The 24,168-nt window shown below is 44.3% G+C and overlaps 1 protein-coding gene across 1 annotated transcript; it reads left to right on the top strand.

Annotated features, from left to right (window-relative positions):
• The first annotated feature begins 155 nt into the window (after positions 1-155).
• LOC146339641 (extracellular serine/threonine protein kinase FAM20C-like) lies at positions 156-20,938 on the top strand. Its single transcript, XM_084809857.1, has 10 exons — positions 156-701; positions 1,693-1,841; positions 2,167-2,245; positions 5,042-5,134; positions 5,849-5,964; positions 6,149-6,329; positions 7,699-7,808; positions 18,451-18,532; positions 19,870-19,929; positions 20,662-20,938. Exons 1-10 carry the CDS (start codon positions 208-210, stop codon positions 20,936-20,938), a joined length of 1,641 nt encoding a protein of 546 aa, XP_084665983.1. The 5' UTR covers positions 156-207.
• The last annotated feature ends 3,230 nt before the right edge of the window (positions 20,939-24,168 follow it).

Here is a 24,168-nt window from a genome sequence, read left to right as displayed (position 1 = left end):
TGTTGTTGCTGTTGTTGTTTAACCATATATTTTGCCTGAGAAACTTGAACTTTAGCCTTTTTCATTTGGATTCCAACACTGAAAACACCATTCTCATTGCTATATGGGATCTTTCACCATTGCTGGTCAGGAGCAAGGTGCCGATACATTTTCCTACTCACACGTGGAATTTTGCTATCACATTGTGATTTGCTGACATCCAGGAGGATGGTACATCACCTGCCTTCTTTTTTCCAAAGGAAGTTTAAAACCATTCTTTGCGCTTTCCTCCTTTTGGCTGTCATGATACACATGGTGTTGGACTTAACACTCTCTGCTGGTCATGCTTCCTGTGGATGTACCCCAAAAGTAAGGGATCCTCGGGGACTCCCATCACCCAGTCCCACATCAGTCCACAATAAGCTGAACCTCAGGATTCTCCAAGACTTCAGTGGTAGCAACAGCTCCCTGGAGAAAGGATTTCGCTTGCCGGAAGGTGTACTGCACACTGACAGCAGGAACAACTCGCCTCTCCAAAGTCATAGCTTCAAGCAGCAAGTAGTAGAAAAAAAGCCAACTTGGACAGGCAGATCCAAACTGGCTGCCCTTTTTGATCATCCTCTGTATAAGATTCCAACTCCAAAAATTGCAAAGAAAGACAAGCTGTTTGGTACCAAACCAAACCTGAAGCTCTTCATCAGAAGTAGTGAGAGTGAAGAATGGTGAGAGACCCTCTCTTTTTTTTTCTAGGAATGCAGGGACAGCTTGTTTGACATACATCTTCTGTAGGGATAGATTTGTGTTTATGCATTCATAACCAGGTCATAAATAGGTATTTAATTCTTCCCTTCCCCATTTCAGAGAAACTAAATCTGCAATAGATTGTGGAAATAGGAGACCAACCCTAAGTTTGTGTTCCGTCAATAACATAACCTTATACCTATTGGCCTATATTGGGCTGTCTTCCAATGCTACTTATTACAGAAAACTGGATATTTTGTAGTTGTAAGCAAGGTAACCTTTTAATCTAGTGCCAGTCTTGGTGTGCTTTGGGCTTAAGGAAGGATCTACATCAGCAACACGTGGCACCCATTATGGGAAGAGTTGTAAACACAACTGAAATGTACATATGCTGCTGATAACAACTATGAACACATACTGAAGGACAGACAACTGAAGGAAAATGGTGGCAGAACATTTGCAGTGAAAGGATGCAGCACCATGAGTTTCAGAAGAAAGTACACATTATCTATGGGGAAATGTGATTCAATAGTAGAAAGCATGTTTGGGTAGCCTCAGGTTTTGTTCTCAGTGGTCTTGGATAGCTAAGATCTCTGTCTCTAGTGAGCTTGCTTTGAGACCATTATTGAACCAGGAGTGGGTGACCTGCAGAGCATCTGGCAGGTTGGCTTCCACCTGACCCTTCTCTGTCCAGCTGGGGAGAGGGAAGCCCCCTCCAGCATGAGCAGGGAAAGAATGCTTTGAAAAGCACATAACCCACTGGATCCATGCTTTCAAAATTCTCCCCCCACCCCCTGTGCTGCTCAGCTGATCAGTGGGTAACAGCTGCTGATAACTGCCTCTTGTTCCTCAATAGTCCCATTTTAGCTACATAGCTGTCAAAACCCAACACCTGAGTTCACATTTAGTATATATGATGATACGATAAATGTACCAAGTGCCATTCTTTTTGTGTGTTCTGGGTGTCTGCAGGACCAGCGATGATAAGGAAAAGCATGATACCAACCCTGCTTGGCTCCAGTTTTATAGTGGCATCAATCGCCATGAACTCTATGCCCGCCATGACCCCTCTCGCCATGCCTTGATGGAGGATTTGGCCATGCAGAAAATCATCAGCTCGGGTACTATATACCACATTTGGATACTTTGACCACTCATCTCCCCATCTGTTTCTTTTCATTTCATCTTGTCCCTTTCCCCCCTTCACTTTTGCTGACTCTAGATTTGATACTTGGCCAGTGAAACCTTCCTGACAGGAGAATTATGGGCAGAGGACAGAATTGCTTCTTGGAATGTTCTGCTTCAGTGCTAACCAATGGGGACTTGGTTAATGTTGTATGTGCCAACAAATAGCCAGCTTTATTCCTTTTTTGCTCCCTCCTGGATGGGAGAGGTAGCAGCTTGAATGTCCTTCATGAACCCTGTTTCCTCCTAATGTAATTTCAGTCCAGAAGACTGGAGGGACCCAACTGAAGCTGATCATGACCTTTCCCAATCATGGGCAAGCTCTCTTCAAACCCATGAAGTAAGTAAGGTACTTTGGATAGCCCTGTACCATTATCCTGGATTTAAGCTCTTTTTTCATGTATTGCACTTGGGAAACAGATAGTACTTGGAACATTGCACTCTGTGAGTTAATTAGTAGCCAGAGAGTCTTTGTGTAGCAAGCGGATGAAATGACCCCTTCATTCCCATCTCTATCATAGGCATATTAAAAAAGCAAGGCTTACATTGTGGGCTGTGTTTGCACAGACACCTGTGCAGTAAATATACCAAAAACTCCTTAATTATAGCCACATCACTGGAGAATCACCTGCCATCTCAACTTCTCCATTGTACAATACCAAGTGTAGCTGGTTGAAAGAGGTGTTTTCCTAAGCGTTGTCCAGGTTCACAGCCAAGCTCCCAATGACAAGAGAGCAGTTTTTCTTCCATAACTTAGGGTGATGGCTAATGGAGCCACTCCTGTTCACATGGTAGGGACCGGAAACTTCTCTACCTGCTCCACTGGTGGGCTTCGCAGGGAAGAATACTCCACCATTTCTCACTCCTAATTCATAACCAGGATGTCTCATTGCTTTACGTTGAGTATTCCCTTCAGTGAAATACAACTTTCTCTGGTCAGTAGCAACCTTTGTTTGAAGGACGGATGGGTTCTTCTGATCAAAGGATGATGGGAGCAAAGCAGAAAGTCAACTCCCATCCTCCACTGTAGAGGAACCATCGAACTACAGCTGTCTCCCTGAAGGGGGAGGATGCAGAGAGAACATTCTGCTCCAGTTGCATCTTCATTCATGATAGCCATTGGATGGTAGATGGGAAGTGTAGGCTGCTATTGTGAATTGGAAGCATACATTCCCTTCTCTGGGGCACCCTGTTCCTGGATACCATATAGGGTACTCGGTAGGGATGTATGGATTCTGTAAGTTTTTTTGTTTCCCAATCAAGTTTTCTTGTTTCCCAATTTGCGCAGATTTGCCTTCATGCAATTTCGCACCTGTGGAAATGCACAAATTCCCCCAAATGCTCATTTTCATGCTTTAGCCTATGGGGGAAATGCGTAGTTTGGGCTGGATTTTTTATTTTGCATATTTTTCTATGATGACGAAATTTGTGCAAAATTCAGGCAAGTTAGAAAACTGCTTGGCAAGTCTGCAGAATCCACCCGTCAGTGGAATCTGTGGGACAGATTCATGAAAATCCAAACTCATTTGGTTCCGTTGTGGATTTCTCCGACATCCCTAGCCCTCAGGAGGGCTGTCGTTTGACCAGAAAGAAACAACCTGACCTGCTCCTGTATTTTCATTGGTAATCTGATTTGCAGCAGGAAAAGCATTTCGCAGCATTCCTAGCAGGCAGCATCCACTCCATTTCAGTTAGAAAGGCTGTTTCTCAGGGGAAATAACCCACATTTCTAAGGAACTGGGATCTCCCTAGCCCTGACATAGCAATGGAAGCATCACACTTCTGTTCCCTAACAATATGGGTTCTTGCAACCTTGGGAGGGGGTGGGATATAGGTACAATTCCTCACTGGTCATCATCACCACTGGCATTCTGAGATTTGTCAATGCAAAATGTATTAACCATTTACTGGAAATGTAGGGATGGCAGAGAATTCCACCACGGATCCCAGTGAGGCCGAATGCCAGCGCATTTGGCCCCCCGGAATCCGTGGCGGAGCAAAGCCCCCCCCCCCCGCGAAACGGAGCCTACCTGGTGCCGTTCGCCGGTGGGTGCTCCTCAAATGGCAGCCGCGTTGGCGGCCGCCATTCGCCTCCCCAGGAATGCCATGATAGGCTACGTAAGTATTTACGTAGCCTATGACGGCTAACTCACGGACGCCATTTGCATCCCTGCAGAGGCCATGATAGGCTATGTAAATACTTACGTAGCCTATCATGTCAAAAGGCAGCCACGCAAATGGTAGCCTCCGTAGCTGCTGCCATTTGCGTAGCTGCCTTTTGCCGTGATAGGCTACGTAAATACTTACGTAGCCTATTACGGTTAAAGCAGGGACGCAAATGGCGTAGGGGACGCCATTTGCGTCCCTGCTTTAGCCGTGATAGGCTACATAAATATTTACGTAGCCTATCACGGGTTAGCGTAGGGACACAAATGGCATCCCCTACGCAGGACGCCATTTGCATCCGTAGCAGCCTGGCAGCGACTGGAGGCCCCGCTGTAGGTTGGCCCGGCCGGCGGCTCCGCAGAGCGGAGCTGGCCAAGCAGGATTCCGGGGGGGAGGAACGGATCGCCTCCCCCCCCCTGTTGAGGATTCCGGGGGGAGGAACGGATCACCTCCCCCCAACTGCGGACCCCAGCAGAGCCAGGTAAGTGGGATTTCGTACACCCCTATGGAAATGTTCCTAGAATTATATTCCATAGTTTTAACAAAAAATAAAATAATAACAATCATTTAACATAAGATACATAAAGGATGCTACTGTGGTGAGGATAGTTATTATTATTACCACCTTAGATCACTTTTAGATTTTGCAGCAAATGGCGAATACACCCTCCAGTGTTGTTGTTTGTTTTTGATGGAGAGGTGTGACCCCTGGTGGTGAAAGATGTAAAGTTTGTGCTATTTTGTTGTTAGTGAATCACTCTGTTCAAAGCACCAACAAAATTGTTCGAACCTTGCCTATCTCAGTGTGCAGAGTGACTGCCAGTTTTATTTATTTATTTGTGGTATGTATATACCGCAGAATATAATAAAACCTTTCAGCGGTTCACAAAAGAGCTATGGGTTTGAGTTCAGCACTGGACAGCTAACCGTTCTGATAACCCCATTCTACATTTCCCTGCCCCCTTCCTAGGCAGACCCGAGATCAGGAGACTCCAGCAGACTTCTTTTACTTCTCAGACTTTGAACGACACAATGCAGAAATAGCAGCCTTTCACCTGGACAGGTGAGTCTGGCCTAGCCCTCGCACTCCAAATATGGCCACTCTGTTCTTTAGTGTCAATAGATGATGTTGCGCACACACCCTTCTGTGCCTGAAAGGGGCTCCGAGACTTGAATACGCATGGACTGTCCCAGCCTCAGAGTAAGGTGGCCGCTTAGGAGTCACCAAAGAAGAGGACAAAGGAGGGCATCTATTTGCATAGAATTTGCATGTGCTGATTTAAAAGTGTAAATTTAGAAATAATTATTATAATTTAAATAGCAATACAGTAACTCTCACCATAGTGTTGAAAACTGACCAGGTGAACTTGTGTGCCTTGCTCGGTCTGCTGCACAGATGCTGTGGATGGGCAGCCTCAAGGCCCAGCTCTTCCTTCTGATGGTTCTTTACCTTTAAACAGGACTTGGACTGGACTGCCCTTCAAATAGAGGATGCGTTCAAAATAGATTACAGTCCTTTGGCAGCCTTTCAAATAGAGCTCTGTCTTCTATAAAAGAGGACACATGGCCACCCTGCTTTAGTTCTGAGGTCCCCAATATAGTGTACTGTCAAATAGTGGCCAATACAAATGTTAGGCAAAGCAGAAAAAGGCAGCTATTTTCCATCTGAGTGGATGCTCTTTGAGAATAGTGTTTGTGTGGGATTTCTTTTCTGTATCCAAGGTGATTATGAACAGATTTTGTTTTAGTGTCCTCTTTGCTCTTCTTTTCTGGGGAGGATCCTGGATTTCCGAAGGATTCCCCCAGTTTCTGGCCGTTTGGTGAATATAACCAAGGAAATTCGTGACATCACAACTGACAAGAAGCTGTTTAAGACTTTCTTCATCTCCCCAGGTGAGCATTTTCCCACTTGTCCAAACTTGACAACATGAGTATGTTTGGACCATTGAGGGAACAGACCTGCTCAACCATTTTGCATCCATAAGACAAGTGGCGTTGTTCTCTATCACATTGGTGGGCTATTGGCACTGCACGTCCTTAACCTTTGCTTCCCTCCATTTTGTCTGGGTCAACTCAGCTGGCAATGTCTGCTTCTATGGGGAATGCTCCTACTATTGCTCCACTGAACACGCTTTGTGTGGCAGACCTGACCAGCTCGAGGGCTCCATGGCGGCCTTCTTGCCTGACAAAGAACTGGCTGAACGACGCTCCTGGAGAAGTCCTTGGAGGCGCTCTTACTCCAAAACCAAGAAAGCTGAGTGAGTGTGCTGGTGGAGGGAGGAAGGGCTATGATTGCTAAAAAGAAGGGAAAGGGCAAAAAGGAAGTTCTGGATGGAGGGGATCAAGTGAGAAGGCTGGAGAGGCAGGACTGTTAAGAGACTGAGGAAGGGATGCCTAGGGTTAGCCCTAGACATTGAGGAAACTGCATGGACCACTGAAGGTACATCTCCCAACTGGGGGATGTACGAGAATTTAATTTCAGTTTGCAAATCATTCAAACTTGCCCAGCTCACAATCATGAACGTGAACAGGAGCGTATTTTTTCCAGGGGAAAGTTCACAAATTCCCAAACTCTCAGTCATGTACAAGACATGCATATTTTGAAAAATATCTTCTTTAAAATGCACTTCCCCCCTCCCCATACACATTTTCACACTTTATTCAAGAGGGGGTGCACTTTTGAAAAATGTTCACAAAAACTGCACAATTCAAACGAAAAGAAAAACGGATTGCAAAGAGATGAACTATGAAGTAGAGTTTGGAGAATCCGTACGATGTACGATCCGAACTCGAACATCCCTGGTTTTCCCATCCCAAACCTGTAGTTTGGGTGTCCTATCACACCTCCCCATATCTGTTCAGCACCCCGTTTACCCTGCCTTTTCCCCACCACTTCTAAGCTCACAAGTGCCCAACATAGCTCTGCTCTGAAAAGCAGCTATGGTGGTGAAGGACACCAAGAAGCAGACTGGTCAGCAACTCCTTCCGAGCTGGGGGCCTGGGATGAATTCCTGTGGGCTGGCTGGCTCTGTTGATGTACAGGAAGATTAACAGGACCAGGAGAGTCCAATATGAATGTATTTATGGGATATGGTGTGGCAATAGCTTTGTGGTTTTACGTAAAGCATCTTGGGCTTTGGATGATGAAAAGGCAGGGAACAAATGCCTAAAATGAAATAAAATAAAAAATAGGTTATAGATATGAGATGAGGAAACAGGGATACAAGTGGAAAGATGCACCTTCCTATTGGCCATAGCATAGATGCATGGCGGTTTGTCTTCTGCTGAGCATTATCTCCTAGAAATTAGGGCTACTTTTGTTTTAAGCTACTGATCCATGCTGCTTCACAGTCTGACTGAGAAGCTGATGCCACAACATTGCATTGCACCCCAAGAAAGACATCCAACTCCTGAGAAACTTGACCAGTTCTGGAAGCCATCCTTGTGGTCTCAGGGTGCTGGAGCTGCATGTGAACAAGCTCAAAAGAGTTTTTGTAATCACACCAGTATATGTGCATTAGCAGGATGGTGGATAAATAGGGCTAAAAGGAAATGCACAGACAGCTCAACCAAAGTGTTTTCCCCATATGTGACTTACAAGAACTTGTCATAACCAACTTTTCTAAGGTGGGAGCTGAATGAAGATTACTGTGCTGAGGTACGAGAGACACCGCCCTACAACAGCATCTCCCGCCTTCTCAACCTCATCGACTTGACAGTGCTTGACTTCCTCATGGGTAAGTGTCAGGAGCGCCCTAGCGGCCTCTTTCAGTACACTCCAATAGCCAACTCAAGACACAGATGAAAGGATTCTTTTCAAGGCTTTAATCCTTTTACAACTTAATGACTCTTTCAGATGCTAATCACCAGCGACTAAGCAATGAACAGCAGAGTAGCCTATGCTCCGGGTAGGCAGTTGGTCCCCGTTTGAAGGAGAATCACTTGAAGACCCTGAACTTATGGGCTAGGGAGAGATCCTCCCTCTTTCCCTTGGGTCCAGGGGATGCGGCCGTTGCTTGCGCGCCAAACGGGCGCTACGCCTCCCTGCGTCTGCGTCGAGCGTCTAGCAAGCCCCGTTCCCGCACTTTCTCACTGCCAGGGTCACTATCTATCTCAGGAATGCCGGCAGGAGGAATCTCTGCCAGCTGCTGTGCCTGTGAGGGATGAGCGGGCTCCTCTCCCACGGATTGCTGATCCTCCTCAGAATCAGAACTGCTCTGGGGTTCTATCGGCTCAGTTTCCACCCTGACAGTAAGCATGTCCAGGATGCATGAGATTTGTGGAAGGCGCCATTGCTCAGTGGCAGATCACCTGTTTTGCATGCAGAAGGTCCCAGGTTCAATCCCCTGGCATCTCTGGGTAGGGCTGGAAAAATGCATGAAATCCTGGAGAGCTGCTGCCAGTCAGTGTTGACAGTACTGGGCTAGATGGACCAGTGGTCTGACCTCAGTATACGGCAGCTTCCTATGTTTCTTATGTCCAGTTAAAACAGGGGTGGGGAACCTCAGGCCCATGGGCCAAATCTGACCCTTCTGGTGTCCCAAGCTGGCCCCTGGGTTCTCCAGGTGGCCAAACCTCCATTTCCCCCAACCACCCATCATTCAGTAATTTCCCAGCTTTTATGCAGTTTCCCCCATCCTAAAAGGTTGAAATGCCTCTCCTAAGGCTCAGTTACTGGCAGTAAAAGTTTTATACTGGTATTTTTTTTATTTTTGGCCCCATCCTCTTTGCCTTCAGCCCTGCCCGCCACTGGATGTGATTTCCTAGAACTTCTCTGAAATTGAATTCAGTCCTCAACTGAAAGACGTTCCCCACCCCTGAATTAAAAGGATCAGGTGATGGAAAAGACCCCCTGCCTAAGACCCTGGAGAGCCACCGCCAGTCAGAGCAGACAATAATGGGCTAGATGAGAGCCAGTGTGGTGTAGTGCTTAGTATGTTGGACTGGGACTCAGGAGACCTGGGCTCTAGCCCCCACTTGGCCATGAAGCTCCCTGGGTGACTTTGGGCCAGTCATGACTCTCAGCCTAACCCACCTCACAGGGTTGTTGTCAGGATAAAATGGAGAGGAGGAGGACTATGTAAGCCATCTTGGGTTCCTTGCAAGAGGAAAAAAGGTGGGATATAAATGCAGTAATAGTAATACCAGCTTAGGCTGGTATACCAACTACACCCTTTTCTGGACAGAGATAGACTGGCTACAGTTATCTGTATGCTGATAACCTCTCGTCTAGATTACTGCAATGCATTATATGTGGGGCTGCCTTTGAAAACGGTCCGGAAACTTCAGCTGGTTCAAAATAGGGCAGCAACAGGGACTGACCAATGAGATCACATTACGCCAGTACTTTTCCAGCTGCACTGACTGCAAGTCCATTTCCGGGCCCTATTCAAACTGCTAGTATTAACATCCAAATACCAGCTTGGGGCCAGGTTATCTGAAGGATTGCCTCCTCCCATATGTGCCTGCCTGGACCCTAAGATCATCCTCAGCGGTCCTTCTCCAGGAGCCCCTGCCAAAGGAAATGAGGCGGGTGGCTACTAAAAAGAGGGCCTTTTCTGCTGTGGCACTGTGGCTGTAGAATGAGCTCCCTAGAGAAGTTCATCTGGCACCTATGTTGTACTCCTTCTGGCGCCAGAATAAATAACCTTTTTATTCTCCCAATATTTTAGCATTTTAGCTTCCTAGTCTTTTTCTTTTGCTGTTTTAAATCTGTATTTTAAATCTCTGCATTGCTGCTAAGTTTTATTCTGGTTGTACTGTTACATTGTGGTTTTAAGCTTTCATATTTTATATTGTTTTATGCTGCACTTTGTGGTTTTAATTTTTGTGAACCACCCAGAGAGCTTTTGCTATTGGGCATTATAGAGATGGATGGATGGATGGATGGATGGATGGACGGACGGACGGACGGACGGACAGACAGATCAGTAGTCTGACCTGGTATAAGTTATCTTCCTATATCCCCTAAAGTTTCTGACCGATACTACCCTTTCCTTTCCCAGTCCAGATCCTTTAACTCAGCCTTCAATTGAGAGACTTTGTCTCCATACTTTTTATTTGTAGAGAACACAACTCAATAGCAGCTGAGAGTTCTTCAAGAATGAATTAACTCTGTATGTGTATATCTGCCCATCCAGCAGCTTTCCCACAACAGGCCCTCTCTTGCTGTGTATTGTGTTAACATACATGACTAGAACCCGACCATTAAGATGATGGTATTGTATTTTCCCATTGTCTTTTGTTTTCCCCTGTCTTTCAGTATGGCTGTTATGGGTTGGGGGATGGTGTGAATGACTTTTCAGGGGTTCCTTACAGCCCAGTGCCTATGATTACAAAGAGATCCCTTCCAACTATGTAATCGTTGACTTTCAGATTTCTGTAAGTAGAGCTATAAATGTGGGTGCCTAGAGGCAATACCTCAGAGGGAGCAATCGTATCGGGATAGGTGGCTGCCTCTAAACTCGGAGGTGACCACCTATCCAATGCACAGTGGAAGGAGCGCGGAGGGGATCTTCTTCTCCGTGCTCCAGCAGCCCTGCAATCGTGGCTAGATGGCTGATTTTGGCTGTCTAGCTGCAGGATGTCAGAACATGGGGTGGGGAGGCCGGATGATGCATAGGAAGCGTCATACTGGCACTTCCGCACTCCCTGCCCCTCCCTGCCCCTGGGAATGCCCTCTTTTGCCCCACTTTGTGCTGCTCTTATGAGCCCAGAGCCCGGGGATGATCCACACCGCCTACGAGACAGTGAGGGAGGGGGCAGGGAGGCAGTTCCCAGAAACTGACCAATCCTATGGCCATCTACCTGCTGTCTAGTGGCCATAGAATTGCACCCTAAAAGGGTAGTTAATGGCTGGCTAACATTCTGGCAATGTGTTTCGATAGCCCAAGAAGACATAGATAATGAGTGGAGATGAATCATCTTTCTTTCTTCCCTACCACCTCCCACTAGACAAGGGGAAGATGTGAGTGAAGTCTGTGGCCATGTATGCACAATCACCACAACCCACCATGGCCTATTTAAGCCACGGTGGGTTGCAGCGCATGGCAGCAGCCATTTTGAATATTCAATCCCCAGTGGGGGGTTGCTATGGTTTGTTGTGTTGTCCATACCCAGGCAGCAGGGGTTGTTTGATGGTTAAACACCCCTCAAGTAACCCATGGTCTGTTGTTGTTTAACCCTCAAACAACTCCTGCCACCTGAGTTCAGATGACACGACAAACTATGGCCAGGTGTTGAATGTTCAAAATAGCCGCTTTCACATGCCACAAACCACTCTAGCTTAAATAAGCCATAGTGGGCTGTAGCGATCATGCAAACCGGCCATGTGTGTGTACCAGGAAGTCAGTCTGTGCTGGAACTGGGTCTGAAATGGAGAGAGAGAGAGCTGACTTTACCCTCTGCAAGAAATCCTATGTCATTATGGGGTCCCCTGAACATCCCCTGAATCCATTTTCACACATCAAATGGAGCAGATTATTGTCAATGAAAACATGTCACAATAAACTAGACTTGAATCATAAGATATGTAACTTTGAGGAAGTTAACAGAAGGAAAGTGTCCTGTCCCCTCCTTCCCCCTGCAGCTACCTGTCTCCCTCTCCTCCAGACCCTCCAGTGGGTCAGAGGGCACTCCTGGAATGGGACATGAGGAGCTGCAAGGAGAAGGAGGGGATGGGGAACTTTCATTTCACCAACTTCCTTAACACCGTTATCCTATGCATGCTTACCTGTGAGCAAGTCCTGTTGAATTTAATGGGACTTACTCTGAGTAGACATGCATAGGATTTGTGCTGTAAGTTGACTTGTCTTAGGATCCAAACCTTACTCATTGTTAATGTTACTTTCTTTGTGTGATTTTTGAAAGCTATAAAGAAGCAGACAGAAATGGGGTTACGAAGAGTCCGACATGACTTAACGACTGAACAACAACAACAAAAAGTCAGAATACAAATGTTAACTAGAAGCATGCAAAGGTGAAGTGCAAGTGAGTCATGCTTTAGTAGGAGCATGACTGTAAGACTTGCCAATCTCATCCATAATGAGATCTGTCAGCTCCATGGGACATTTGAGGCTATAACAATTGAGTCACAGTTCACGATCAACACTGTTCATTTCATCCTTTCAGAAAGTTCTTCTGTTTGTATAAAATAAATCCCCATGTTGGACAATATATCCATTTCTTAGGAGTAAATAAAATTCCCTTGAGAGGAATGGCTAAACCCATCTATGGGTATATTTTTAAATTAAAAAAGCAAAATTTTTCCTCTTTCAGAGCAGTTAAAAAGGCCTAATCAGACATTAGACATACAAACATGTGTAACAAAACCCTGACTGCTGTCCTTCTCAGGAAAGCAGCTTTGGAAGAAGGTGGAGTGGAGAAACAGCAGGGGGAGGTGTTTCACATGTGTTTGGAACCCTGCAACAGGAAAAGTTGTTTGGGGAGGTAGAAAAGCAGCAATCAGAAAAGAGTCAAGGGCTCACACACTTGCACACACTGCTTGTCTGCTCCAGACTACCCCTTCCCAAAACCACTTTTACTGAAAACAGTCATCAGGGTTTCATTACACGTTTGTATTCAACAGAGGGGAGATATGATAGCGCTCTTCAAGTACTTGAAAGGTTGTCACAGAGAGGAAGGCCAGGATCTCTTCTCCATCATCCCAGAGTGCAGGACACGGACTAATGGGCTCAAGTTACAGGAAGCCAGATTCCAGCTGAACATCAGGAAAAACGTCCTGTTAGAGCAATACGACAATGGAACCAATTCCCTAGGGAGGTGGTGGGCTCTCCCACACTGGAGGCATTCAAGATGAGGCTGGACAGCCATCTGTCAGGGATGCTCTGACTTGGATTCCTGCATTGAGCAGGCAATTGGACTCGATGGTCTTATAGGCCCCTTCCAACCCTACTATTCTATGATTCTAGGAGTTATACTCTAAAGCTCCAATCCTATGTACAATTACCTGGGAGTAAATCCCACTGAAATCAATGATGCTTACTTCCAAGTAGACGTGTATAGGATAGCACTGTAAGAGTAGTTTTACATTATGCTGATACTTGATTTTATGATAGTTTCTGACTGTTATGTTTTAATGCTTAAATATTTTTTTCTTGGTGTTGTTACCCCCCTCAAGTCCTTATTGGAAAAATATGGGTTAGAAATTGGAACGAGTAATTATAAGTTATTAATAATGCTGTAAAATCTTATGACTGACAATCCTATTTTGCATGTTCTACTGCTGATATGGGGGCCGCGGTGGCTTAGTGGTTAAGACACTGAACTACAGACTGGAAAGTCGGTAGGTCAGCAGTTCGAGACCCGAGTGCTGCGTGACGGAGTGAGCTCCCGTCTTCAGTCCCAGCTTCTGCCAGCCTAGCAGTTCGAAAGCAAGAAATGGCAAGTAGATAAATAGGTACCGCCTCGGCGGGAAAGGTAACAGCGTTCTGTGCACCTCAGTGTTCAGTCATGCCGGCCGCATGACCACGGAAGTGTCTTCGGACAGCGCTGGCTCTTCGGCTTAGAAACGGGGATGAGCACCGCACCCTAGAGTCGGACACGACTGGTTGGGGACACCTTTACCTTTACCTTTTTATTGCTGATATACTCTCTCAGATTTGTGTTCCCTGCTTCTGGTTAATGTGTGAACTTCACATATTACAAAGACACACATCTTTGACCTTTTCCTGGCTGCTTCCCTATAAGAGTTTCAGAATATAAATTGGGAAACTCACATCAAAAGTGGCTCTTTAAATTCCTGCCCACTTGTTTCTTCACACTGCAAAGGATATTCTGTGGATTATGACAGTAAGCGTGTCCCACCATGCCCTCTGGTGGACACACTGCACTGTTGCACGTAAAACAAAGTAAGCCATGCCAATCTATAAGAAAAACGCCAAAATCCATGGTTTGGCAGGCAATATCTTTACCAGGAACAACCAAATTGTGGGCAAGCTTTTGAGATCTCCAGATATCTTCATCAGACATAAACACATTAGATGTCTATTTTGGGGGGTCTTTGTGTGGGTCTACATTCCACATGTAATAACAAGAAATAAATATTTCTAAATATAAAAATGCACACTAGAGGATTGTATATCTTATCCGTTCTCAACTTTTAGAATGTAATTCCAGTATTCCAAAAAAGTGAGTTGTTCGGGGAGCAGAGAAGTTTGTTGTTGCAACATTAGATGATGATTGCAGCATTTCATTGATCAGATTAATTGATTGAAAAATGGTTTGAATAAATGGACACACGCAGAGACACATACCCATATATATACTGGGGGAGAAAATGCTGGTAGCAATTACCATCTTAAGATGCTTCTAGCTTCAGAAATATTGTTTTTACCTATATACAAATTTAATTGATAGATCAATTAATCAGTCAACTAAAATTCCTATTATTAATAGATTAACATTTCTGTAGTTAGGTTGTAGCCCAAATTGTTGTTGTTTATCATCATCATTACATATATTTATTGAGTGCTTAACATTTGAATATAGGCTGGCTAGAAATAGGAGTTGGAGTCCAACATATCTGCAGCATGTGGCAGGCTAGGGAAGGCTACCTTAGTGAAAAGCACATCTGCTCACACAAGTTGGGACACCTGACTTTCACTGATCCCTCTTAGCGACTGTGCAACATATCCCATTCTGTCCAAGATGGTTCCTCAACCCTCAGGAGCAGCTTTTCGGGGGCAGGGAGTTTAACTAGATAAGGGAGGAGTCAGCAAAAACTGGGTGCCCCTACTTGTGTGAGTGGACACACTTTCTGCTAAGAAAAGGGTGAGCAACCTGCAACCCTCCAGATGTTGGACTGCAATTCCCATCAGCCCCAGCCAATATGATCAATGGAGCCCAATAACATCTGGAGGGGCTCCATTGGCTGTATCTGCGCTAAGTCAAAGCCACCATTGCATTCAACCCAATGTCTTTTTGGTATCTAAGACTTCTTTTTATTTGCCGAGATCTTCTAGCATGTCATCTAAGCTAGTTTCCAAAAACTGATTATTTCTTTATTTACTTACTTAGTGTTTGCTCTGATCTGTTCCTGCTGTTTTGATCTTTTGTTGTTGAATTTTATTGTACTTTATATGGTTTTCAAGATTGTTGTGAGCCACCCTAGAAGTTGTTTAAACTAAAGGGTGACATACAAATATTTTAAATAAATAAAATAAAACTAGGCTACCCTTCCTGACCTATTACATTTCCACATTCTGAAGGACTTTGAAGTGGAGGTGCGGTGCTTTCCAACACAATCACATGAATGTTTGCATTGGGTCCAGGTCTGCATCTACAGCATAAGATTCTCAGAGCTCTTGGAAAAACTTCAATTTCCAGGATTCCTTGCAGGGAGCCATGACAATCAAACCAATTGAAACCCTGTGGAAATTTGAGGTGAAAACATGCAGTCAGAGGATAGGAAGAGAATTGTTTTTTTGAGTAGGCCCACAAAAGCTGTAAATGAAATCAAAACAGGTGATCTCTGTTGTTGAACACATTTACATTCTTTACATCCTAAAGAATAAGCATTATTAGCCATCCATGATATAGTGTAGCTATTATGCTGGTCTTGCCCTTACTCTTTTCCTTTCTTCACCACCTTGACTATGCCAGCAATTTATCATACCCTTGTGCTGTTCACAGTATTCTGTTCTTTGTGGGTCTGAAAGAGAGCTATTTGCCCACCATTTGCTTTCTGGCCATGAAACAAGTTACATTAACTGGACTGATTCCCCTCCCTTCATCCTTTTGTCATCAGTGCTAATCATTTAGACTGACATGTTCTTTCTCTCCTTGAAATTAATTCTGCTCCACTTAATATTTCATGATTACTTCTCCTCCATCTAATAGCTTTCAGGATGCTCCTAGTGACAGATGAATAACAGGGACATTTTCGGTTTCATCTCTGTGCTGAAGATACTTCAGAAGTTATGAAAAAAATAGGCTCACTCTCTGATCCGAAACACGTGCACCAGCATATGTTCTTGCATGGCCATTATCACTTCCTTACAAAGCCAGCATCGTCTCTTATACTTGTTATGTTGCATGGGCAATGTTAGTTGGTATCTTCCATTCTAAAGACTTATTTGCTGGCTAAGAAAGTAAGTCATAGCATCAGGTCACTGAAGTCATGTTTTTGATTGCAATCCTAAATGCACTTAATAAGGAGTAAACCTTGAGCACACTCTGGGAGAGAGCGCAGGACAGGAAGGCCTGGCGTGCTATGGTCCATGGGGTCATGAAGAGTCGGACACGACTGAACGACTGAACAACAACAAAGATGCATAGGATTGTGATGTTTTTCTGTTTTATCCTTCTTTCAGTTTTCATTTTGCTACTTGCATGCCTTTTTCTTGCAGATAAACTTGTTTTAGATTGAACCTAATCAGATGCTACCAGTTGGACAATTTGGGGACAATAACATAGACGTGTATGTTGCTTTTTGTATTTGACACCATGAGCTGCCTATCTTCTTGGAAGCTGGTTTCTCTTTTCTCGTTGCTTCTGTTGACGTCCCGTATTTCCAACTGCTAGTTTGGCCCCATTCCTGGAGTTGGAAAGTTGTAGCTTGTCTGATCTCAGAATCTCAGCTCTTGTCTTCCTCTAGTGTAAATGGTGAATGACAGCCAAGATTTGCAAAACCAGTTTGTTGATGCCCAGCCTGAGAAGACTTGAAGGGGCCTGACAGCCAGAAAGTGCTGAGCAGCTGTCATGAAAACTGGACCTTTTTGAGGTGTTCCAAGCAGGGCACTCAAATTAAGTACTTGCTCGGGAACACCTTGCTGTGTATTGTAGTAGACCTGTTTAGTAGACCTCAAACCTGTAGCTGAGAATGCCTACTGTTAGCATTCTATTTCTGTTCACAAACCTGTGGGTTCCATTCCTCAATATCCTGATTTCCCAGCCAAACACTTGGTCTTACTAATTTAATGTCCCTCTCAAACAAATACGTATAGAAAAAAATCCCTGTGTAGTTTTCCCCACCCCAGGCCATTAATTTCAGCCCCATTCAAAATGTTAGCCCATATTCTGAGTGATGTGTGTTTGATGCACCAAAAACCCAAATGCTGTGTGTGACAGCAGGTTGGCAAACTGAGTGCCAGCAGACCCCTTTTTCCTGTGGCCACCGTGAAATACTGAAATAACTGTAAAAACAGGACATCTCCTGACCATTGTCTACATAAAAGAAACTTCAGCTAGAGGCAGAACTGAATGGCTTCTGGTATTTATATTTTCAAAGCAATATCAAATCTATTCCTCTGTCCCTAAAGCCTATGGTACAGCTTGAAAGCTATATGCACGAAGCATGGTCTCTAACCTAAATAGTCTGCATAACAACTCTCATTTCATCTTAAAACTGTTAAGATGCCTTTGAAGATGATTTGGAAGCTGCAGCTTGTGCAAAATGCGGTGGCCAGATTGATAGTAGGGACCAGACGTTCTGAACATATAACACCGATTCTGGCCCACTTGCACTGGCTGCCTGTAAGTTTCCGAGCCCAATTCAAGGTACTGGTTTTTACCTATAAAGCCTTACATGGCTCAGGACTGCAATACCTGATGGAGTGCCTCTCCTGGCATGAACCGACATGTAACTGTATACTATGCTCCTCTGGGTGCCTCCTCTGAGGGAGGCTCTGAGGATAGCAACAAGGGATAGGGCTTTCTCAGTGGTGGCCCCCCAATTATGGAACACTGTCTCCAGTGAGGCCCACCTGGTGCCAACATTGTCATCTTTTCAGTGCCCACGTAAGACTAACCGCCCAGAGAGCTTTGGCTATTGGGCGGCATAGAAATGTAATTAAACAATTAAATTAAATAAATAAAAAGACTTTTCTCTACTCCCAGGCATCTAGCAGCATATAAGATTTTTAATTAGGATTTATTGTTGATTGTTTTTAAATTGCTTTATTTTTGTATGATGGTTTATATTATGTATTTTTAGGGTTTTAATCTTTGAAAACTGCCCAAAGAACTTTGCCTATTGGGCAGTATAGAAATATAGTAAATAAAATGAAACAAAATTACTATTATCATCTACAGACTAGGGCTTTTTTCATCTAATTCAACAGCATCCTTCTCCCTTCCTCCTCTCTCTCTCTTTTTTTTTGCTTAACATCTGATGAAGTGTTCTAATGAACTCAAAAGCTTGTTCACTTCTTTAAGACTTTTTAATTGGCCCTAATAAAGGTATTGCCCTACTGTTTGCATTTTTTGATATTGTCTACACAGTTTTTGTTTTCATAGTCTTGAAATTTATACTTTATTACGTGATTCCTCAGGGTGGCCTTCTCCTCTTAAATACTTTCTCTTCCCACTCTGTATTTTACTATCCTCATCCACTTCTGGCATTCCTGTCTCCATCTGCAGGAAACATGGATCGTCACCACTATGAGACGTTTGAAAAGTTTGGCAATAAGACTTTTTTGCTTCATCTGGACAATGGCCGAGGGTGAGAGTACAATGTGTGATCCTGTGGGTGGGCAAGGGACTATGGGAAGCTTTTGTATCCTGCTTGAAATTAAGCCTAGATGAGCTTCTTTTCTGGGACTGGACTTTTGAATGTAGGAACTTAGCAAGGCAAGGATTTGAAGCAAAGAAGAGTTGGATCCAAGATGGTTCTGTGATAGATTCACATTTAACTCCTCTCTGAAGTCTCTGCATGTAGCAACTATTGACTGAGAATGCCAGAAAGGGCTTGATGGGTGATGTTTATGCCAAAGCTAATGGCACTGCCTACATACTCGAAGGAAGGAAGGAAGGAAGGAATACAATTCAGTTGAATGCTACAACCATGTCATCAATGGCTCTTCCCTATTGACCCAAGCATATTTTGCTTTTGATAGCTTTTCTTCCTAGTGAGCCTCTAGATTTCCTTTTGGATAACATTGATCTCCCTGGCCACAACTCTTTCCCCTCCCCCTGGTTTATATAGCTACAACTTTGCCATAAATGGGAGAATATAGTTTGTGATATTTTCAGAATTATTTTTTAAAGGAACAAGTCTATACTTAGTAGTTTTCAGGAAAAAAAACCTTGAAAGTGCAGGGAAATTTTCTGCTACCATGGGGTGGAGTGTGGATCATGTGTCCTGGGACTCCTCCCATTCTACAGTTCTAGATCCCTCCCCATGGTGTACTCCTGTTCACTCCAGTGCCCTCCAGTGTCGCTTCCTAATACATATTTTAGGGTTTGGTGGGGAGGAACCCATTGACACACAAGAGCTAGAGAGAACAGAACTGCCTGCTTCACACCTTTCTTTGTGCAATGCTGAATCTCCCAAACGATTTAAATAGTACAGGGAAAGTCAACGTTGCAACAGGATCATGGAAGAACATTATGAAAATTTGTCATTTACATAATTAATTCCAGTTGCAGCATTGAGACTCAGCATAAACACTCCTGGGAGCAAAGCCTGCCTGGAGAAGAGCCTTCAGTGGGTAGCTCCCTTCCTATGGAACTCTTTGCCTCTGGAGGTCAGGCAGGCACCAACACTGGGTTTTTGGTGCCTCTTGAAAACAGCTGTTTTCCAGGAAGCCTTCCTTGGTTAACCAGCCTCGATTTTATTGGCACTCTGTGTTTTTTTAAAGAGTAATTTTAATATCATGTTTCATTCTATTTATCTTTTGTTCATTGTATCTCTTATTGTTCACCACTCCGGAATCTGTTTAGATGTGGAGCAGTATGCAAATGTTGTAATTAATTAATTAATTAATTAATTAATGGAATGGCCCAACATGTTAGCATCACCCCAAAATAGGCATCATGTGTTTCTTTTGTTCTACTCAGGTTCGGGAGACACTCCCATGATGAAATGTCCATTCTGGTTCCTCTCCAGCAGTGCTGCAGGTAAGGACTGTTTTTTTCCCGTCTCCCACTTTGGCCTCCCAAAGACCACCCCTCCCCTCCCTATGCACTGCGGCCTGCCAAAATCCAGCCCTGCCTGGCAGCTAAGCTTCTGCGCCCTGCTGATGGCACATAGTGCCCATTGTGTACGGTCAATCTTGAGGGACGGGCTGCTGGACTCGATGAACTTTTCTCCCTCTGAACCCTATAATTCCATGCACTGGCTCTCTTCCCAGCTCTCTGGAGCACGCATGCCTAAGCCAGCTCCCAGCTGATGCACTGAGACAGCGCGCAATTGAGCATGCAGACTCATTTCTGCCAGAAGCCATGTGAAGTGCACATGCTCAGGGGAGACCTATCCAGCTGCTTCCACCACAACCCCCTTCCCAGGCTGTAGGAAGATGCGTGTGTTTGTGATTGAAACTGGGAGCTTTTTCTGTAGGGCTCCAAATTAGGTAAAGTTGGCCCAGATTAGTAAGGAAAATGGATTATGTATTTTTCCAAAACTCCTACAACGTTATGCTATTACTGTAAGCTAGTAACGCATGTGAAATAAATTATTTGGCAGGAGCCCATAATGTTTGTGAGCATTCTTAGCTAGTCAGTTCTGTCCACTCCCACCACTGCCCCTGATTGATTCAGATATCTCAAGTCTAACAGAAATATAAAATGTGACATTTCTCGCGTTTCTTTTAATCCTGCCTTTCTTGGTTCTATTTTTGTCGACGGTTCTAGTATTAAAAAATCAACGTTCTTGCGGCTGCAGCTGCTTGCTATGGAGCCTTATCGCTTGAGCGATGTTATGCGTGAGTCATTAGCCACTGATCCGCTATCACCAGTCTTATTGGAGCCTCACTTGAAGGCACTGGATCGGCGGCTCCAAAAGGTATTAGCTGTGGTGGACCACTGTATGAAGAAAGGAGAACAAGAAGAAGTACTAGTAAATGACCTAAAAGGACAGCAGTATATGACCTCAGAGGAACAGCAAGAGAAAGAAAGCGATGCAGCCTGAAGGGGCCAAACACACAGTAAGGGTGCAATCCTATGCATGTTCAGACAGAAAAAAGTTGTACACCTCCCAGCAATCGCCAACCAGCTAAGCTGGCTTAGTTTAACACGGCTGGAAGTTGTAGGACTTTTTTCTGTCTAAACATGTATAGGATTGCGCCCTAAACCTTTAAACCACAGCCCTTAATGCTACCTCTGTGCTCAAGACTTGTCACAGGAAGTCGCTGGTCACACTATGCTACTATGTGAACATAAATGGATTAGTGAGAAACCCCATATTACCAGGCAAGCTTATAATCTATTGGGAAAGAGATAGGGGGTGGGGGGAACATATGCAGAATCCCTCATGAAGTATCTTAAAATAACAAAGGGAGGCATGGAGGAAAATCTTGGACCAAATGTAGAAGGAAGAATTGTTAACATCTCTAACCTTTTGGATAGCACTGAGGCTTTCAGTTGAAGTAAGCTTGGAAGCTTGATGCACAAATAGAAGGACTGAATATCATGATAGCACAGTGGTTAAAGGATTAACCTAGCAGAGACTAGTTTCTGCAGTGTGGTGGCATGCAGTGAGTATAGCAGCATTCCCCAATCTGGTGACCTCTAGATGTGTTAGACTGCAACTCATAATTCCCAGACGGCATGTTGGCCATTCTGGCTGGGAATGATGGTAATTGCAGTCTAACACATCTGGAGGGCATCAGGTTGAGAAAAACTGGACTATCGCAAAAAAGAGGAGCATACCTCCCACTCCCATGCTTCTCTGAGCAGTTTACTCCATCATGACTCCCTCTCATACCTCTCTTGCTATTTATTTGGGGGCGTACACAGTTCTTTGGGTTCCTGTATGGAACTGTGAACTCTGTCCGTTGTAGGAAGGTGCCTTCTACCAGGTCACACCGTTTATCCATCTTAGGCCAGTATGGTCTACTGCAGACTGGTCTCGGGCAGAGGTGTTTCCCATCAACCACTATCTGGTCCTTTCAACTGGAGATGCCAGGAGTGAACCTGGGGCCTTTGGCAAGCAAAGTATGTGCTCAACCAATGAGCTATAGTCTCTCCCCAATCAATTCGAACCATTGTTCAGCATTCTGTTTCCAACAGCATCCAGCTAGATGGAAATAACATGTACTCTACGGGTAGATTGTGAGATGACCCCAAGTTCTAGAATTACGAGAGAGGAGAAAGATGTCTCCCTATCCACTTTCTCCACACCATGCAACATTTTGAACACTTCTGTTACGTTTCCCCGTCCTCGCCTTTTTATCTAAGCTAAACAGTTCCAGCCATTGTAACCTTTCCTCATAGGGGAGTTTTGGTTGCCCTTTTCTGCACCTTTTCCAACTCTACAGTATCCTTTTCTAGGTGTGGTGACCAAAACTGCCCACAGCATTCCAAACGTCGCACAGTAGAGTTGTATAAGGGCAGTATGATATTTGGGGGTGGGGGTGTTGTTGTTTGCAATTATGCCTAACGTGGAGTTTGTATTTTTCACAAATTTGACACTGGGTCAACATTCTCATTGAGCTGTGGGTGTACACACATGTACGCACACCGACCATATTCAGGCCTGGCTTCCCAGAAAGCCCGTGTATGCTATTATTACATGTCATGATCTAACTTGTGGCTGCCCATTAATTAATGTATGTACCTTCTGTGTAGAAATTTTGTAATATACTAAGTAGCCCCCTTAGTGCAAAAAATATCAGGATATCTGCTGTTCTGGGACCAGTCAGTGTCTATATGGGAGACCACCTGGGAATCCCATGTACACCCCTTTTAGTTCTATGGAAGAAAAGTGGAATATAAATGTAACAAATGAATGAACAATGTATGACTTCAATAAGGATTGGAGGTCCTTAGAGGAGGATTTAGCCAATACCATATTGTCTGCTACATATGTCAGAGTGTTGGTGTTATGATTTTTAAGTTCCGATCCCTGCCAGTTTCTCTGCTGTGTCTCTCATTATTTTCTCCAAATAAAGATTGAAGCTCCCTAATGAGATAAAGCACCCTTGGCAACAATCTGATTAACAATGAACCAGTCTGCTGTTGCTTATTCAAATTGCAATGTTGTTTTCTTTGAAAAGACTGCCTTGTGCTTACTAATTGTCCCTGCAGGCTTTCCTTTTCAACAATTTCTCACAACCACAGGCTTTATGGAGCCTATAAAGATGAGTGAATGTGATAAAAGTATAAGAAACTTACAGAATTAGATATAGACAAAATGCTTGGTTTTTATTACACTAGCTAAATTATCTCTTTCATGGGAGTGAATTGCTACAGGCCAGCTACAGGTTTTGGGCCCCCTCCTCAGCAGAGGGCTTACCTGGTGGCAGCAGCTAGATCTGGGAAGCTGCCTGCCACTTTAGTTTCCCATAATGCCCTGAAGTGATGCCATGTTAGTTGCTCCAAAGCACTGTGGGAAATTTTAAATGTTGGGTAGTTTCGCAGACCCAGGTGATACAGCATATATGCCCCCAGCTGACGGAATGGGCAGTCAGGAGGGCCACAGTATATGTCAGTAGTGGTGGGGCCAAGGCAGGAGACTCAGCACCAAGGCAGATGTTAGCATTGGTGGAGCCTGTGAGGGGTTTTGGGGCCCAGTAGCTGCCCAAAGGTGCTGGGTGCTGACACTGAAGCTCTTTCATTATACTTGATTGGTCTATCTTGTTTTTTTAATCAAATGTGTTCTATGTAGGTTCCATGTCTATTATAATATTCTGTAAGACAAGATGACCTTTGCAGACATGTTCTAATAGAAAATGGCCCTCTGTCCTTTATCCTCTATACATGAAGTGGGCCAGAGCCCATTATCCAATGTGAAATATAACCAAAGCCTGATCAGATTGTCTGGGAACCACATGAGTCTTATCATACTCCCTTCTCTTCATTGCTCCCATAATATTTACCTACCTATCCCTGATCATGACATAGATGGGTGTGTGAGAAGTGAATGGTTCAGGTCCATCTGGTCCATTGCATATTGGATGCACAATCCAACCTGTTGGAAAATGACAGCAGGCACATGCATTTTGACAGAGTCTGATGTCTGGATAGTCCCGTTAATCTTGGATAACTAAGTCTTGCAGCACCTTAAAGACTAGCACACCTATTATGGCATAAGCTTTCATGGACTAGAGTTTCCTTCATCAGATGCAATGGACTGTAGTCCATAAAAGCTTTACTCTCAACAATTCTCACTTTTAAAAGGGCAGTAAGTAAATATTACAA

Source organism: Heloderma suspectum, chromosome 7, assembly GCF_057233095.1.
Source record: "Heloderma suspectum isolate Gila_16-S chromosome 7, 16-S_ref, whole genome shotgun sequence".
Classification (NCBI taxonomy): Eukaryota; Metazoa; Chordata; class Lepidosauria; order Squamata; family Helodermatidae; genus Heloderma; species Heloderma suspectum.
The sequence above is the reverse complement of the archived record's forward strand: the minus strand, read 5'-3'. Positions and strand labels throughout refer to the sequence as shown.